This window comes from Mya arenaria, chromosome 1, assembly GCF_026914265.1.
Source record: "Mya arenaria isolate MELC-2E11 chromosome 1, ASM2691426v1".
NCBI classification, from domain to species: domain Eukaryota; kingdom Metazoa; phylum Mollusca; class Bivalvia; order Myida; family Myidae; genus Mya; species Mya arenaria.
The window spans coordinates 41600308-41614242 of NC_069122.1; the positions used below are offsets into that span (position 1 = coordinate 41600308).

General features: G+C 41.7%; 1 protein-coding gene across 1 annotated transcript; it reads right to left on the reverse strand.

The window, feature by feature from the left end:
* Positions 1-553: 553 nt before the first annotated feature.
* LOC128238051 (proline-rich transmembrane protein 2-like) lies at positions 554-13787 on the reverse strand. Its single transcript, XM_052953624.1, has 4 exons — positions 13623-13787; positions 10905-11119; positions 10664-10789; positions 554-1119 (listed from the first exon to the last, which is right to left on the reverse strand). Exons 1-4 carry the CDS (start codon positions 13633-13635, stop codon positions 937-939), a joined length of 537 nt encoding a protein of 178 aa, XP_052809584.1. The 5' UTR covers positions 13636-13787; the 3' UTR covers positions 554-936.
* Positions 13788-13935: the final 148 nt, after the last annotated feature.

Consider the following 13935-nt stretch of genomic DNA (forward strand, 5'->3'; position numbering starts at 1 on the left):
GCTGCCTAACGGCGTGAACTTAGCGGCCTAGTGACCAAGCTGCCTTACGGCGTGAAATTAGCGGCCTTGCGGCCTGGCTTTCATACGGCGTGAAAATAGCGGCCTAGCGGCCTGGCTGCCTAACGGCATGAAATAAGCGGCCTAGCGGCCTGGCTTTCTTACTGCGTGAAAAAAGCGGTCTAGTGACTTGGCTGCCTTACGGCATGAAGTTAGCGGCCTAGCAACCTGGCAGTCAAACGGCATGAAGTCAGCGACCTGACTGCCTAACGGCGTGAAATTAGCGGCTTGGCTGCCAAACGGCGTGACGTTAGCGGCCTAGCGGCCTATTTTTTGTTGTTTTTTTTCAGGAAAGCACACCAAATTGTTGTGGACTTGACATCATTGACGTCACTGATTTTTTTCCAAGCACTGTGCGCGATGACGTTTGATTTTAAAGGGGCAGTGAAAAATATTTATGTCTTATTGTTACAGTGATGATATGTAAATATATACGGTTTTATTTAACTGGTACATTCGCTAAATCACAGGAAGGCATATACGAAATCCATACAAATAAGATCACGAATGTATAAGACAGATTCTTCATTAGCATAACTAATTTATACACAATTTTTAAAACACAAAATAAATCAGCAAAATGAAATTACAATTTTACGATGCAAGCGAAACGGTCCATTAAAATCCATTCGAATAATGAATGATACATAATAATGATAAAGGTCATTAACGTTATAGTGTGTTCGTTAAATCACTACGTAATTAAAATATAGCATAATTATGGCACAATTTCCCGTCGTGAGAGTGAAGTTCAATCGGCCATTTGTTTTCGTTGTCTGAGAATGTCCGTGGTGTTCCTATTGAGAAAAAGTTCAATCGGCCATTTTGTTTCTTTATTTTCGATGGAAAATGGCCAAGGTGTTCCGATTGAGTGAACGTCTAGTCTGTGTCGTCGTAATCGTCGAATGAAGACATGATAACGCCAACGTAAATGCCGACGAAGACGACAATAAACACAACGCTGACGATGCCGACGACGTAGCTAATGCGGACAAACTGCCGGGCGCTATTCGATGCCGACTGTGCTCCAATCAAATCGCCCCGGGCCAGAGCATCTCGTGACTAAAAACATAGAATGGTTACAATAAACAAGTGTTATTACATGTAGAAATATATATTCTAAATACAGCAACATGTTTACACTTTAATACACATAACTAGGCCAACCGCATCGTCGGCAACCACGGTACTTGATTACGTTACATTCAATGACAACGAAGCATAGCGCAGTTCAATCGGAACACCTCGGCCAGTATCCAACAGGTCTATCTCGAAGCTTGCCGGAGATGGCCGAGTTGTTACGATTGAGCGCAGTTGTGTATCGGCGTTATCCGACGATATACCCACCGAAATAAATTTACACAGTAGAAGTAAGACCTTTAAGAAGCTAGTGCGCCAACCACTGCGCTAACGAGACAAACTTCACATATGTCTTCTTAAGGAATTTGACTAACAAGACAACTCGCCCTCTGTTAGCGTCATTACCGTTCGAATGTTAAATGAATGATATTAAGTAAATTAAACATCAACCTTTTAATCTTTGACGTTTTGTATATGTGCTCTTGAAATTAACCACGGACCAATATTATAGGTCCGTGTTTAACTGAGATCGGGCATGTAGTGATTTGAAGGTTTAAGTTGTTTGGCTTATTTTTTAAGATATTATTTTTGTTATATTATTCCGCACATAAAATGATACCAAACAAGTGTGTGATACCACGGACCTGTAACCCGGTGCTAATTTGCCGTTTTTACTATTTCCTTGATAGAATATTATGTTGTGAAATTAGCGTTTTCATGCACGGAGATTTTCGTGAGATGTTCTCACTTCAAACATTGCTTTTGGGAAACATCTTGTATTGTACTTTTTAAAGTTAGGAGTTTTAGCATTATGATATTTGGTATGTATTGGCCCTTCATTGTTTAATTCTGCATTTGGTGCAATGAGTTGTATTGGATGCTTTGAATTTTCGGAGCAATTCATGTATTTTCGTGGTTCTTGTGAAATACTAGTTCAAGATAGCAGTGATGTCTCTTTCTTGTCTTTGTTGCACATTTTGCACATGTTTATAATATGTTGATTTACAGATTAACAGTACATTGACAACACGGTTATGGGGTGAGATAGGAGACGTTTCGAGATATTTATAGGACATTTGGTTCCACATACCTGTTAGTTTTCATTGTGTTTATGTTAGGTCATATCATACTATTTTACCATTATACCTTGTTACGGCCACTAGACGTATTACAACTTTAGTATTATGTGTGTACAAGATTATAATAAAGTAACATGTTTAATAGTAAAAGTATTAACATGCAATGTATAATTATAACTATGTATTAATTGTTATTCCATTGTCTATTTTCAGTATGTTCAGTTATATTATAGAACCACACAGTTGTGATACTCGTGGAATACACATATGATGAAAAGATATTGTAGTTGTCAATTTATCCACTTCAACCTTAATCCACCTGGACATTAAACCCGAACCTTACACGTCGACTCTCTAACTTTCAATTTACCGGAAATGTCGGCATGTTACAGACCTATAAACCATATGGTCCGTGGTGATACCATGAATCCAAAATGCACATATATTTTGGGATCGAATGTCTTCAACAATACTTAACTTTATCTAGGTCCACATTTAAAGCAGCGCACTTGTTCTGGCCAGTATATTTGTTGTTTTTTTTATGTGGGGAAATTAGATGAATATTGAATAGCAGGTTGAAATAATTTTCATTACACTTCTACCTTATTGTAAAGAGTGTCAATACAATGGTACTACCTTTAAGCCTAAACTGTTATTACTATATAGTGCACTGTTTGTTTTTTTGTAATTTCTCAGTAAAGTTTAAAGTCGTTGGGACGTATTTTTTTCAATAACTACAAAGAATTAATAACAACAATAATAGTAATAATTTGTTCTTAAAAGTTCAAACAACAATAAACAATAACAGTAAACATCGATTCAACGGCGACATACCTTAATTATAAAATATTAAATTGATAACCATACTTCCGTCGGCACCTTTAAGGCCAACACTTAACCATACATTCGTCGACACTCAAATACCCTTAGGCCCACACTTAACCATACATTCGTCGACACTTAAATACCCTAAGGCCCACACTTAACCATACCTTCGTCAACACTTAAATACTCTAAGGCCCACCCTTAACCATACCTTCGTCGACACTCAAATACTCTTAGGCCCACACTTAACCATACAATCGTCGACACTCAAATACCCTTAGGCCCACCCTTAACCATACCTTCGTCTACACTTGAATACCTTAAGGCCCACACTTAATCATACCTTCGTCAACACAAAAATACCCTAAAGCCCACACTTAACCATACCTTCGTCAACACTTGAAAACCCCATAGCCCACACTTAACCATACCTTCGTCGGCACTCAGATACCCTAAGGCCCACACTTAACCATACCTTCGTCAACACTTGAATACCCTAAGGCCCACACTTAACCATACCTTCGTCAACACTTGAATACCCTTAGGCCCACACTTAACCATACCTTCGTCGACACTCAAAATCCCTAAGGCCCACACCTAACCATACCTTCGTCAACACTCAAATACCCTTAGGCCCACCCTTAACCATACCTTCGTCAACACTTGAATACCTTAAGGCCCACACTTAACCATAGCTTTGTCAACACTTGAATACCTTAAGGCCCACACTTAACCATAGCTTCGTCAACACTTGAATACCCTTAGGCCCACACCAAATCATACCTTCGTCGACACACAAATACCCTTAGGCCCACACTTAACCATACCTTCGTCGACACTCAATTACCATAAGACCCACCCTTAACCAAACCTTCGTCAACACTTGAATACCCTAAGGCCCACACTTAACCATACCTTCGTCAACACTTAGATACCCTTAGACCCACCCTTAACCAAACCTTCGTCAACACTTGAATACCTTAAGTCCCACACTTAACCTTACCTTCGTCGACACTCAGATACCCTAAAGCCCACACTTAACCATACCTTCGTCAACACTTAAATACCCTAAAGCCCAAACTTAACCATACCTTCGTCAACACTTGAATACCCCAAGGCCAACCCTTAACCATACCTTCGTCAACACTTGAATACCCTTAGGCCAACACTTAACCATACCTTCGTCAACACATGAATACCCTTAGGCCCAAACGTAACCATACCTTTGTCAACACATGAACACCCTTAGGCCCACACGTAACCATACCTTTGTCAACACATGAATACCCTAAGGCCCACCCATAACCATACCTTCGTTGACACTCAGATACCCTAAGTCCCACACTTAACCATACCTTCGTCAACACTTGAATACCCTTAGGCCCACACTTAATCATACCTTCGTCGACACTCAAATACCCTTAGGCCCACCCTTAACCATACCTTCGTCTACACTTGAATACCTTAAGGCCCACACTTAATCATACATTCGTCAACACAAAAATACCCTAAGGCCCACACTTAACCATACCTTCGTCAACACTTGAAACCCCCAAGGCCCACACTTAACCATACCTTCGTCGACACTCAGATACCCTAAGGCCCACACTTAACCATACCTTCGTCAACACTTGAATACCTTAAGGCCCACACTTAACCATACCTTCGTCAACACTTGAATACCCTTAGACCCACACTTAACCATACCTTCGTCGACACTCAAAATCCCTAAGGCCAACACTTAACCATACCTTCGTCAACACTCAAATACCCTTAGGCCCACCCTTAACCATACCTTCGTCAACACTTGAATACCTTAAGGCCCACACTTAACCATAGCTTCGTCAACAGTTGAATACCCTTAGGCCCACACTTAATCATACCTTCGTCGACACTCAAATACCCTTAGGCCCACACTTAACCATACCTTCGTCGACACTCAATTACCCTTAGACCCAACCTTAACCAAACCTTCGTCAACACTTGAATACCCTAAGGCCCACACGTAACCGTACCTTTGTCAACACATGAACACCCTTAGGCCCACACGTAACCATACCTTTGTCAAGACATGAATACCCTTAGGCCCACACTTAACCATACCTTCGTCAACACATGAATACCCTTAGGCCCACACTTAACCATACCTTCGTCAACACATGAATATCCTTAGGCCCACACGTAACCGTACCTTTGTCAACACATGAACACCATTAGGCCCACACGTAGCCATACCTTTGTCAACACATGAATACCATTAGGCCCACACTTAACCATACCTTCGTCAACACTTGAATACCCTTAGGCCCACACTTAACCATACCTTCGTCAACACTTGAAACCCCCAAGGCCCACACTTAACCATACCTTCGTCGACACTCAGATACCCTAAGGCCCACACTTAACCATACCTTCGTCAACACTTGAATACCTTAAGGCCCACACTTAACCATACCTTCGTCAACACTCAAATACCCTTAGGCCCACCCTTAACCATACCTTCGTCAACACTTGAATACCTTAAGGCCCACACTTAACCATAGCTTCGTCAACAGTTGAATACCCTTAGGCCCACACTTAATCATACCTTCGTCGACACTCAAATACCCTTAGGCCCACACTTAACCATACCTTCGTCGACACTCAATTACCCTTAGACCCAACCTTAACCAAACCTTCGTCAACACTTGAATACCCTAAGGCCCACACGTAACCGTACCTTTGTCAACACATGAACACCCTTAGGCCCACACGTAACCATACCTTTGTCAAGACATGAATACCCTTAGGCCCACACTTAACCATACCTTCGTCAACACATGAATACCCTTAGGCCCACACTTAACCATACCTTCGTCAACACATGAATATCCTTAGGCCCACACGTAACCGTACCTTTGTCAACACATGAACACCCTTAGGCCCACACGTAGCCATACCTTTGTCAACACATGAATACCATTAGGCCCACACTTAACCATACCTTCGTCAACACTTGAATACCCTTAGGCCCACACTTAATCATACCTTCGTCGACACTCAAATACCCTTAGGCCCACCCTTAACCATACCTTCGTCTACACTTGAATACCTTAAGGCCCACACTTAATCATACATTCGTCAACACAAAAATACCCTAAGGCCCACACTTAACCATACCTTCGTCAACACTTGAAAACCCCAAGGCCCACACTTAACCATACCTTCGTCGACACTCAGATACCCTAAGGCCCACACTTAACCATACCTTCGTCAACACTTGAATACCCTAAGGCCCACACTTAACCATACCTTCGTCAACACTTGAATACCCTTAGGCCCACACTTAACCATACCTTCGTCGACACTCAAAATCCCCAAGGCCAACACTTAACCATACCTTCGTCAACACTCAAATACCCTTAGGCCCACCCTTAACCATACCTTCGTCAACACTTGAATACCTTAAGGCCCACACTTAACCATAGCTTCGTCAACAGTTGAATACCCTTAGGCCCACACTTAATCATACCTTCGTCGACACTCAAATACCCTTAGGCCCACACTTAACCATACCTTCGTCGACACTCAGATACCCTAAGGCCCACACTTAACCATACCTTCGTCAACACTTGAATACCCTAAGGCCCACACTTAACCATACCTTCGTCAACACTTGAATACCCTTAGGCCCACACTTAACCATACCTTCGTCGACACTCAAAATCCCCAAGGCCAACACTTAACCATACCTTCGTCAACACTCAAATACCCTTAGGCCCACCCTTAACCATACCTTCGTCAACACTTGAATACCTTAAGGCCCACACTTAACCATAGCTTCGTCAACAGTTGAATACCCTTAGGCCCACACTTAACCATACCTTCGTCAACACTTGAAACCCCCAAGGCCCACACTTAACCATACCTTCGTCGACACTCAGATACCCTAAGGCCCACACTTAACCATACCTTCGTCAACACTTGAATACCTTAAGGCCCACACTTAACCATACCTTCGTCAACACTTGAATACCCTTAGACCCACACTTAACCATACCTTCGTCGACACTCAAAATCCCTAAGGCCAACACTTAACCATACCTTCGTCAACACTCAAATACCCTTAGGCCCACCCTTAACCATACCTTCGTCAACACTTGAATACCTTAAGGCCCACACTTAACCATAGCTTCGTCAACAGTTGAATACCCTTAGGCCCACACTTAATCATACCTTCGTCGACACTCAAATACCCTTAGGCCCACACTTAACCATACCTTCGTCGACACTCAATTACCCTTAGACCCAACCTTAACCAAACCTTCGTCAACACTTGAATACCCTAAGGCCCACACGTAACCGTACCTTTGTCAACACATGAACACCCTTAGGCCCACACGTAACCATACCTTTGTCAAGACATGAATACCCTTAGGCCCACACTTAACCATACCTTCGTCAACACATGAATACCCTTAGGCCCACACTTAACCATACCTTCGTCAACACATAAATATCCTTAGGCCCACACGTAACCGTACCTTTGTCAACACATGAACACCCTTAGGCCCACACGTAGCCATACCTTTGTCAACACATGAATACCATTAGGCCCACACTTAACCATACCTTCGTCAACACTTGAATACCCTTAGGCCCACACTTAATCATACCTTCGTCGACACTCAAATACCCTTAGGCCCACCCTTAACCATACCTTCGTCTACACTTGAATACCTTAAGGCCCACACTTAATCAAACATTCGTCAACACAAAAATACCCTAAGGCCCACACTTAACCATACCTTCGTCAACACTTGAAACCCCCAAGGCCCACACTTAACCATACCTTCGTCGACACTCAGATACCCTAAGGCCCACACTTAACCATACCTTCGTCAACACTTGAATACCTTAAGGCCCACACTTAACCATACCTTCGTCAACACTCAAATACCCTTAGGCCCACCCTTAACCATACCTTCGTCAACACTTGAATACCTTAAGGCCCACACTTAACCATAGCTTCGTCAACAGTTGAATACCCTTAGGCCCACACTTAATCATACCTTCGTCGACACTCAAATACCCTTAGGCCCACACTTAACCATACCTTCGTCGACACTCAATTACCCTTAGACCCAACCTTAACCAAACCTTCGTCAACACTTGAATACCCTAAGGCCCACACGTAACCGTACCTTTGTCAACACATGAACACCCTTAGGCCCACACGTAACCATACCTTTGTCAAGACATGAATACCCTTAGGCCCACACTTAACCATACCTTCGTCAACACATGAATACCCTTAGGCCCACACTTAACCATACCTTCGTCAACACATGAATATCCTTAGGCCCACACGTAACCGTACCTTTGTCAACACATGAACACCCTTAGGCCCACACGTAGCCATACCTTTGTCAACACATGAATACCATTAGGCCCACACTTAACCATACCTTCGTCAACACTTGAATACCCTTAGGCCCACACTTAATCATACCTTCGTCGACACTCAAATACCCTTAGGCCCACCCTTAACCATACCTTCGTCTACACTTGAATACCTTAAGGCCCACACTTAATCATACATTCGTCAACACAAAAATACCCTAAGGCCCACACTTAACCATACCTTCGTCAACACTTGAAACCCCCAAGGCCCACACTTAACCATACCTTCGTCGACACTCAGATACCCTAAGGCCCACACTTAACCATACCTTCGTCAACACTTGAATACCCTAAGGCCAACACTTAACCATACCTTCGTCAACACTTGAATACCCTTAGGCCCACACTTAACCATACCTTCGTCGACACTCAAAATCCCCAAGGCCAACACTTAACCATACCTTCGTCAACACTCAAATACCCTTAGGCCCACCCTTAACCATACCTTCGTCAACACTTGAATACCTTAAGGCCCACACTTAACCATAGCTTCGTCAACAGTTGAATACCCTTAGGCCCACACTTAATCATACCTTCGTCGACACTCAAATACCCTTAGGCCCACACTTAACCATACCTTCGTCGACACTCAGATACCCTAAGGCCCACACTTAACCATACCTTCGTCAACACTTGAATACCCTAAGGCCCACACTTAACCATACCTTCGTCAACACTTGAATACCCTTAGGCCCACACTTAACCATACCTTCGTCGACACTCAAAATCCCCAAGGCCAACACTTAACCATACCTTCGTCAACACTCAAATACCCTTAGGCCCACCCTTAACCATACCTTCGTCAACACTTGAATACCTTAAGGCCCACACTTAACCATAGCTTCGTCAACAGTTGAATACCCTTAGGCCCACACTTAATCATACCTTCGTCGACACTCAAATACCCTTAGGCCCACACTTAATCATACCTTCGTCGACACTCAATTACCTTTAGACCCAACCTTAACCAAACTTCGTCAACACTTGAATACCCTAAGGCCCACACGTAACCGTACCTTTGTCAACACATGATCACCCTTAGGACCACACGTAACCATACCTTTGTCAAGACATGAATACCCTTAGGCCCACACTTAACCATACCTTCGTCAACACATGAATACCCTTAGGCCCACACTTAACCATACCTTCGTCGACACATGAATATCCTTAGGCCCACACGTAACCATACCTTTGTCAACACATGAATACCATTAGGCCCACACTTAACCATACCTTAGTCGACTCTCAAATACCCTAAGGCACACACTTAACCATACATTCGTCAACACTTAAATACCCTAAGGCCCACACTTAACCATACTTTTGTCGACACTTGAATACCCTTAGGTCCACACTTATCCATACCTTCGTCGACACTCAAATACCCTTAAGCCCACACTTCATCATACCCTCGTCGACACTCTAATACCCTTAGGTCCACACTTAACTATACCTTCGGCGACACTTAAATATCGTTAGGCCTACACTTAACCATAGCTTCGGCGACATTAAATATCGTTAGGCCCACGCTTCACCATACCTTCGTCGACACTCAAATACCCTTAGGCCCACACTTCACCAAACCTTAGTCGACACTCAAATACCCTTAGGCCCACACTTCACCATACCTTCGTCGACACTCAAATACCCTTAGGCCCACACTTCACCATACCTTCGTCGACACTCAAATACCCTTAGGCCCACACTTAACCATCCCTTCGTCGACACTCAAATACCCTTAGGCCCACATTTAACCATCCCTTCGTCGACACTCAAATACCCTTAGGCCCACACTTCACCATACATTTGTCGACACTTAAATACCCTTAGGCCCACACTTCACCATACCTTCGTCGACACTCAAATACCCTTAGGCCCACACTTCGCCATACCTTCGTCGACACTCAAATACCCTTAGGCCCACACTTAACCATCCCCCCGTCGACACTCAAATACCCTTAGGCCCACACTTAACCATACATTTGTCGACAATGAATTACCCTTAGGCCCAAACGTAACCATACATTTTCCAACAATGAATTACCCTTAGGCCCACACTTAACGATACCTTCGTCGACACTCAAATACCCTTACAAGTCCACACTTACTTACGCATATGCCCACACTTAAACTTCAAAAAGTCCACTATCCGAGAATACCTATGTCGAAAAACATACCTCAGACGCCTTCATGATAGCTAGGAGTCCAGTTGGCCAGAAGCAGCAAAGACAGGCGATCCAAGCCTGGGTCGTATAGTCCTGGGGCGAGGTCTGGTAAATCGGGCCCCCTCCTACCTGTGCCACCTGTATGAGGTAAGGAAATGAGCTTTCATCAGTATATAATTTCCTATTATTAAGATATGAGTCTGAAAGACAATGTATGCGAATCATCAATAAAATCCCTAATTATTACACTCACCACAACATTGCTATTTGACATTGAACTGCTGTTTACAAACTGTCCCTGCGATCCGTGGGCGTAGCCAGCATACTGCCCTTGGGGAGAGCCGTTGTAGTGTCCCTGGGGCTGGTCATAGCCATAGTTAGTTTGACCTGGATAGCTCGCGTTGGCGGCCGGGTTCTGCAGGCCGTAGTTACCGGAAGTCGGCGGGCTGTAGGGTGGCGGGGCTTCTCCTGAAAACCAGAATACATAGTAGGTAAATTGACAAAAAATGATGTTCGTGTATCTTAGCAAGCCCGCTATGGACATGCAGGGTCCCGTTTCAAAAAGATATCTTGTATTGCCATTTGTGACGTTAATACAGATTTAAGATAATCAAAGTCGCGACTAAAAGTCTTTATTGAAGCAGCCGCCATGTTTGTTTTCTACATTTATTTCATAGAAAGCAGTACCATGGTAACCAGTGTCATTCATATATATTTATGATGTGAGGATGTTGTCTTGTTGATTTCATGAATTATCGAACATTCTACAGTTCGAAGATCATTGCCCTTCATCAGATGGGGTATATTTAGTATATCTCCTATATGACGTCTTATATGCATCTACAAAGCTATTTGAACATGCCAGGTTGAGTGTCTTATTGTGAAGTTCACAGCGTACGTTGTTAACGTGATTTGTCGACAAAGGTTTTGTAAACATTATATCCAGTTAATTAGTGTTCAAGTTAACATAATTTTGACATCATGTGGTGGTATATCTCGTCAAGTTGGCAAGCCTTTATGATTAAATAACCAGTACAGAATATAAACGCTTTCATAGAGACACCATGGTCACTTCCTCAGGATATAGGATATACGCTTCCATAGCGTATATGGTCAATGCATCAAAACGTATATACACTTTCATAGACTACATGATCAAATCATCATGTTGGTACTGTATACGCTTCCATAGATATTTGTGAACGCATCTCTTAAAATGCGTTTTAAGTAAGTGTTATTAGTATTTTTACAGATTACATTAACATCAGCTGACGCCAAAACAAACATTACTGGATAGACATTTCCTTTGTGCGACTCATCACTGCATGCACTGGATATGTATTTCTTTTGACGACTTATCAGTTGATAGACATTTCCATTGTACGACTCGTCACTGGATAGACATTTTTTGATATTCATTTCCTTTGTACGACTCATCACTGGATAGATATTTCCTTTTTTCGACTCGTCACTGGATATATATTTCCTTTGTTCGACTCGTCACTGGATATATATTTCCTTTGTTCGACTCGTCACTGGATAAACATTTCTTTTGTACGACTCGTCACTGGATAGATTTTACCTATGTACGACTTATCACTGGATCTACATTTCATGTGTACCACTCATCACTGGATAGACATTTACTTTGTACCACTCATCCCTGAATAGACATTTACTTTGTACCACTCATCCCTGGATAGACATTTACTTTGTACGACTCACCCCTGGATAGACATTTTCTTTGTAAGACTCACCCCTGGATAGACATTTTCTTTGTACGACTCGTCACTGGATATACATTTACTTTGTACGACTCCTCACTGGATAGATATTTCCTCTGTACGACTCATCACTGGATAGATATTTCCTTTGTACGACTCATCACTGGATATATATTTCCTTTGTACGACTCATCACTGGATATAAATTTACTTTGTACGACTCATCACTGGATAGACATTTCCTTTGTACGACTCATCACTGGATAGATATTTCCTTTGTACGACTCATCACTGGATATAAATTTACTTTGTACGACTCATCACTGGATAGATATTTTCTTTGTACGACTCATCACTGGATAGATATTTCCTTTGTACGACTCATCACTTGATAGATATTTCCTTTGTACGACTAGTCACTGGATAGACATTTCCTTTGTACGACCTATCATTGGATATACATTTCCTTTGTACGATTCACCATTGGAGAGACATTTCCTTTGTACGGCTCATCATTGGATAGATATTTCCTTTGTACGACTCATCCCTGGATATACATTTCCATTGTACGACTCATCATTGGAGAGACATTTCCTTTGTATGACTCATCATTGGATAGATATTTCCCTTGTACGACTCATCATTGGATATACATTTCCTTTGAACGACTCATCATTGGAGAGACATTTCCTTTATACGACTCATCATTGGATAGATATTTCCTTTGTACGACTCATTACTGGATAGTTTACTTTGTACGACTCATCCCTGGATATACATTTACTTTGTACGACTCGTCACTGGATAGATATATTCTTTGTAGGAATCATCACTGGGTAGACATTAACTTTGTACGACTCATCAATTAATAGATATGTCACCAAGACTTTAACAGCTGTTCTGGATATTTTTACAATTCGATAATACATTGATAACAAAACATGATAATGTCACTGAAAACTGTTAGTAACGGTATTGAAAATTGTGGTCATTAAAGCAAATATCAACATTTGTTGAAGGGTTCCAGATTTTGAAATTTTAGTTTTAACACATCTTATTATTTGCCACAATTTTTTTCGTAATTAAAAAGTGCATTTTAAAAAACATGATCGGGTCCCTTTTATTAACATACATTTACATCACTCCATAATTATTCTGACAGGTATAATCTTATGTATGTATGCGGGAGTTTAACGTAATATTATAACAAAAATAAATGTTATAACTGCATAAAAGAAACAACATACCTTTGTCATCCATGTTTAAGTCACTAATGTAATTCCTATATCAGTAGATAATGTGAATATACATGTGAAATGAGACGGTATCATAACTGGTCACTGATAAAACAAGATGATTTCATTCACATGAGCTAAGTTATGATTATAAATGATTAATCATTGTATTAAAGCAATCCTGTCCCCAAAACCACATATGTATTTAACAAACTATGTTATGTATGCATTATGTATGTATTTTTGTACATAGTAGATCATAAAAAAATCCTCCAAAAACCTAGAGATACTAGAATATAGAAATAATTGTTATTGTGTTTACGAA

Bases quoted from the DNA above. Each gene is read 5' to 3' on its own strand.
- LOC128238051 (XM_052953624.1), bottom strand. The intron at 10,790-10,904 runs GTGAGTGTAATA...TACCTCATACAG, and splicing joins TGTCAAATAGCAATGTTGTG to GTGGCACAGGTAGGAGGGGG. The intron at 1,120-10,663 runs GTATGTTTTTCG...CTATGTTTTTAG, and splicing joins CTATCATGAAGGCGTCTGAG to TCACGAGATGCTCTGGCCCG.